The 4892-nt window shown below is 39.1% G+C and overlaps 1 protein-coding gene across 2 annotated transcripts in view; it reads left to right on the top strand.

Moving 5' to 3' along the window:
- DAW1 (dynein assembly factor with WD repeats 1) overlaps window positions 1-4892 on the top strand; it is a 38222-nt gene that overhangs the window by 28721 nt on the left and 4609 nt on the right. For both annotated transcript variants that reach the window (XM_011364053.1, XM_011364054.2), the window contains 4 exons: window positions 317-423; window positions 1293-1395; window positions 2177-2291; window positions 3709-3785. In XM_011364053.1, coding sequence (XP_011362355.1) covers window positions 317-423; window positions 1293-1395; window positions 2177-2291; window positions 3709-3785 — 402 coding nt within the window. The remainder of the gene's footprint in view (window positions 1-316; window positions 424-1292; window positions 1396-2176; window positions 2292-3708; window positions 3786-4892) is intronic.

Genomic DNA, 4892 nt, shown 5'->3' with positions numbered 1-4892 from the left:
ACAAAAACAAAGCAAAACAAAGATCCAGCCTTATTGAGTTAAAATGGACTTGCTTTAAGTCTATGTTTATTTTTAGTGAACCTACAGGATTGTGCGACCGTCCCCAAAATCTGGGTTTAGAGCATTTCCATCATCCCCAAAGAAGCCTCGTGCTCATCTGCCGTCACCCCCCATTCCTCCCCCAGCCAACCGCTAATCTTTTTCCCTTTACGTATAGCTTTGCCTTTCCTGGCCTTTCCCTTCAGCCTCTGACATGGTACATTTGTAGCTCTGGCTTTATCTGCAGGTACACACGACAATATCTGCTCTCTTGCAGGGGCATTCAGCCGAAATCATCTCCTTGTCCTTCAACACCTCAGGAAACAGGATCATCACGGGGTCTTTTGATCACACAGTTACAGTGTGGGACGCTGAGACTGGAAGGTAGTCTTCATTTTCAAGAATTTTTCAACCTGGATCAGAGGGTTAAGAAGACAATCTTTGTTATTTTATTAGTTTAGTCTTAAATGTATGAACTGTTCTCTGGATTCCATAGACATAGGACACACTGAAAATAAATGATGTATTTTATCCTTTAACGATATTTCTGATCCAAAAACAGAACGTAAAAGGAGAATGTTAGCGACAGCCTCATTATATAGCTATCATTTATTCCATGTACTATGTAATCAGATTTCAATGGCTTGTCATTACGGTAGGCTTGGATATCATGAATAAATGAAACCACAGCTAATTTTCCAAATTTAATTTAGTCCAAGAACTTCCGTTCCCTTTCTAATGATTTTTGGTTCTAGTTGCTAAGAAGTTAACTAAATTAGCCTGTTTGTGTTGTAAAACTTCACTCTTAGACTTGTCTGCATTTTGATAGAAGGGCTAATTTTGGGCGGGGCGGGGGGGCACCCATCAGGATGGATGCAGCAAGAGACGAGAGAGAAGAAAGGGCCCCTTGCGGGCATCTGATGGGTAGTCTCTGAACTACCAGGGGTCCGCGCATCTGGTGCGAGAATACTTCCAGAATTTCAAGCTGCTTTATTATTTCTTACCTATGCCTTCCTGAAGTGTCGTTTTAAGTAATGCTGTTATCTTGGATTGTTTAAAATGTAAGTATATTATTGTTAAAATGAGATTGGTAGTTAACTCTTTTTGAGATATAGCAAAGCCCTCTTCGTTTTATCATCAAAGACATCATTTTGTAAGAACTGGAATTTAGACTCTTACACCAATGGGCTTGCCGCCATTATTTGTGCGTATATCTTGAAGAAAGGCATTTTTGTATCGCTTGCATTTTGCAGGAAGGTGTACATCTTAATTGGACATTGTGCAGAGATTAGCAGTGCCTTATTCAACTGGGATTGCTCTCTGATATTAACTGGCTCTATGGACAAAACCTGCATGGTGAGCTCAAGAACTGTCCTTGCTTTATAATTTTCGAGTCTGTATTTTTTATCATGTCAGATATTCATTGCAACAATTCATAACGCATTTCATAACACGTTTCAAAGTTGCTATAAAATTAAGATACCAACTTATAGATAATGATCGGTAATTTTAAAATGTCAAGTTTTCGATCCCCAAAGTTTAAAAGGATTACGATGTAGTAAAACAATTTTAATTGATTCAAATGTGTTAACATATCTTATTTTAAAAGGCACATTATTTTTGTTCAATGTCTCTCTATTCATTATTTCTTAAACATTGATTAGAGCGAACCTTAAGGAGCCTCAGCAGAGTGTCTCCTTGCCTTTCCGTTTCTGTTAGGAAGAACTTATGCTTCGGAATTAGTATTTGATGATATGTTGCATGTATTATAATCTTAATGTACTTTCCATTTTCTAGCATTGTAGTTTTAGATCAAGCTCCTATGAAAAGAGGACATTTCCACTCCAATCAGTGAAGCGTGCACTTTGGGATTTTTTCCCCTAATGCGGTGGCAGATTTACACTGCCCGTTCTAAATGTCTGTCTTTGCTCTTCTTGGTGTCCAAAGTGTGCCTGGTTAGATGGTTGGCTGTGGTCTCTAGTCATAAGTCAAGGTAAAATTAGCAGAACGTGTGAAAATTGTATACGTGATTTTGGTACAGTTATTTAACCAGCTGTAAGAATGTCATAAAGATTACTTCTGACCATCTTTGCTCTTTAGACAAGAAATAATAGTCTTTTTTTTAATGTAATTTCAGCTGTGGGATGCTACAAATGGAAAATGTATGATAACATTAACAGGCCATAATGATGAAATACTAGACAGCTGTTTTGATTACACTGGAAAACTTATTGCAACTGCTTCAGCTGACGGTAGTCATCTGTTCATACATTTAATTTGTTGAGGGATTCATGTTTGTTTGATAAACATGTATGATTCTACACTGTTAATCATCTCCCTGGAAAGCAGCTATGATAGAAACTATATCTGCATCATCTCTATGATGTCCATGTATGTCGCTACAGTACGTCTGTATCATATTCCTGATAACCACATGTGATGCTGTGCAATGTCTGCATCACCTCCCTGACAACCACATACGATGCTATACTAGGTCCTCATCATCTCTTTAATAACGATATATAACGGGATATGCTGGGTCATCTCCCCAATGGTCATGCATTATGCTACACTGCATGGACCTCATCAACTTGACCACCATCGATGGTTCTGTAATAACTCTGCATTTTCTCCTTTATAACCATAGTATGTCTAGTAAGTCTTTGTGAGGAATATACTTCCTCCCGAAGATGACTTTGTCAGAAAGGTAAATAAAAATATTATTAAGATACATTGCTTTTCTTTGAATGAAAATTAAGTAAACAAGTTTCTCTATCCTTGCTAATTTTACTTCTATGTAATGCTATAATTTTCAATAAGAAAGCACCTTTCATCTGGCCAGATAAATTTTAAGAATTTTTTGAACAATTTACTACTGTTCTTTTTCTTCTCCTATGCTTATTTAACTCATCCATTCCTTAATTCTAAGGAAATGTATATGCTGCTGCTTCTGTATATCCATCCATCTGTTCGTTCATCCACCCATCCACCCATCCATCCACCCATCCACCCATCCATCCACCCATCCAACCATCCATCCATCCATCCACTCATCCATCCACTCATCCCTCCTCCCCTCCCTCCTTCCCCTCCCTCCATCCTACATCTATTTATTGAGTGTCTACTGTGAGCTTGGCATATCTGGGCAGTGGGGAATACAACAGGAAATAAAACATTCTATTAACTCTTTCTGTTGAAAGGGTTTCCTAGTGTCTACTGTTTGTTCATTGAGTGATGGCCGCTGTTCCTTCTTCGGGTGGCCTCTTGCACCTTCCATAACTTTAGACTCATATTTGCTGTATGAGGCTGGTCTTGCTGCTTATTTCATCCCTGGCCTCTCAAAACTTGTTTCGATTCCCCTTTCTTTCCCTTTTAATTTTTCTTTTTCTTTTTGAATTTCTGCCTCTCTGCTATTTCTACTTGGAAACAACCCATTATCTCTTTGAATAAGCTTGGGGCTAGAGAGGCATTTCTTTTGTGCTCTCCTTCCCTGCAGTGGGACCAGCTTGCACTCACAGTATTAAATGCCTGGCTTTCACCACAGGTGAAAAGACTAACCTAGCAGAGAGCTGTGCATCAGAGGGATGAATGTTTAGATAATTTAAGGCATGTGGTTCAAAGTTCTGTTTTTCCGATTAATTTATATATATCCTCATTTCTCTCAAAAAGGAACAGCGAGAGTTTTCAGTGCGGCCACAAGAAAGTGCATTACTAAATTGGAAGGCCATGAAGGTGAGATTTCAAAGGTGAGTTGCTTTCTCATTTAGAGCAATTTATTTACTGTCAAAAAATAGACAGTATGTTTAATATAAATAGGTGCATTGGCACTAAGGTACAAAGGTTTGTCCAATTATCTCATTCTTTCTAGAAATCAGTTACCTAAAGACTTTATTTTTAAGTGTATCCTCAAACTCAGCATAATAAATGATTTCTAAAACCTTTCAAAAACTGTAAACAACATTCTCCTCAGCCATCAGCAAAAGATTCACTTAGCTGAAAATACTTACGAAAGCTACTTAAAAGCTTACGAAGTGCTTTTCCTAGTTCTAGTAGACACACAATTTTATATTATGCAAAAAGACATGCCGTGTGGCAAGTATATCAAGCGTTTTCTAAATTAGATGCAACTGAGGAAGTATTTCATGGAAATATTTAACACTCAACAAAATTGAAAACGACCTATTTTGAAACTCCAAAGCCGTAGCTTAGAATTTTGTATAAACGTCTCCCAAAAGCTTATTCACAGAGCAGCGCTATCCAGTCAGTGATCTGAGGCTTAGTCGTGTCCTTGGAAAATTTTGAAGAAGGCTGGGGCTTGATGACTCTCACTCCCGTACCCCCAGCTCAGACCGGTTCCTTGGTCTCACACCTGAGAGCAGATTTGCTCTGTCTCTGTAAAATATTCTCCATGGTTTCATGTCTCTGAAGACTCTATCTGGACCGTGCTGTTGGTGGCTTTGCCAGCCCCTCAGGCCTGGTCTCCCAGGCAGCACAGAGCATATCCTTTCCATAGGTTGGCAGAAACGGGGATGGAGGTGGTGTGAACATGGGAGGCAAGCTGAGGAGAGAGCCCTGGTCATGTATCCGAGTGTCTGGTTTTGACATGTCTGGTGTGTCTCACTCAACAATTGTGCATCTGTTTTTGTGAGTATGTGACTATAAAGAGTTCTCAGAGTCTGTATTTTTGCATTTTATGCTTACGTGATTGACATATTACTTATTGAATTGCCACTCAGTAATGGCATTTCCATGGCGTGCCAAGCAAAGGGTTCGTTCGTTCAGCAAATGCTTTTTGAGAGCTTCCACTGTGATGGGCATTGCTCCCGGCACTGGTGACACGGTGATGAAAAAAA

Source organism: Pteropus vampyrus, unplaced genomic scaffold, assembly GCF_000151845.1.
Source record: "Pteropus vampyrus isolate Shadow unplaced genomic scaffold, Pvam_2.0 Scaffold93, whole genome shotgun sequence".
NCBI lineage: Eukaryota > Metazoa > Chordata > Mammalia > Chiroptera > Pteropodidae > Pteropus > Pteropus vampyrus.
This window is presented reverse-complemented; position numbering and strand designations above follow the sequence as displayed.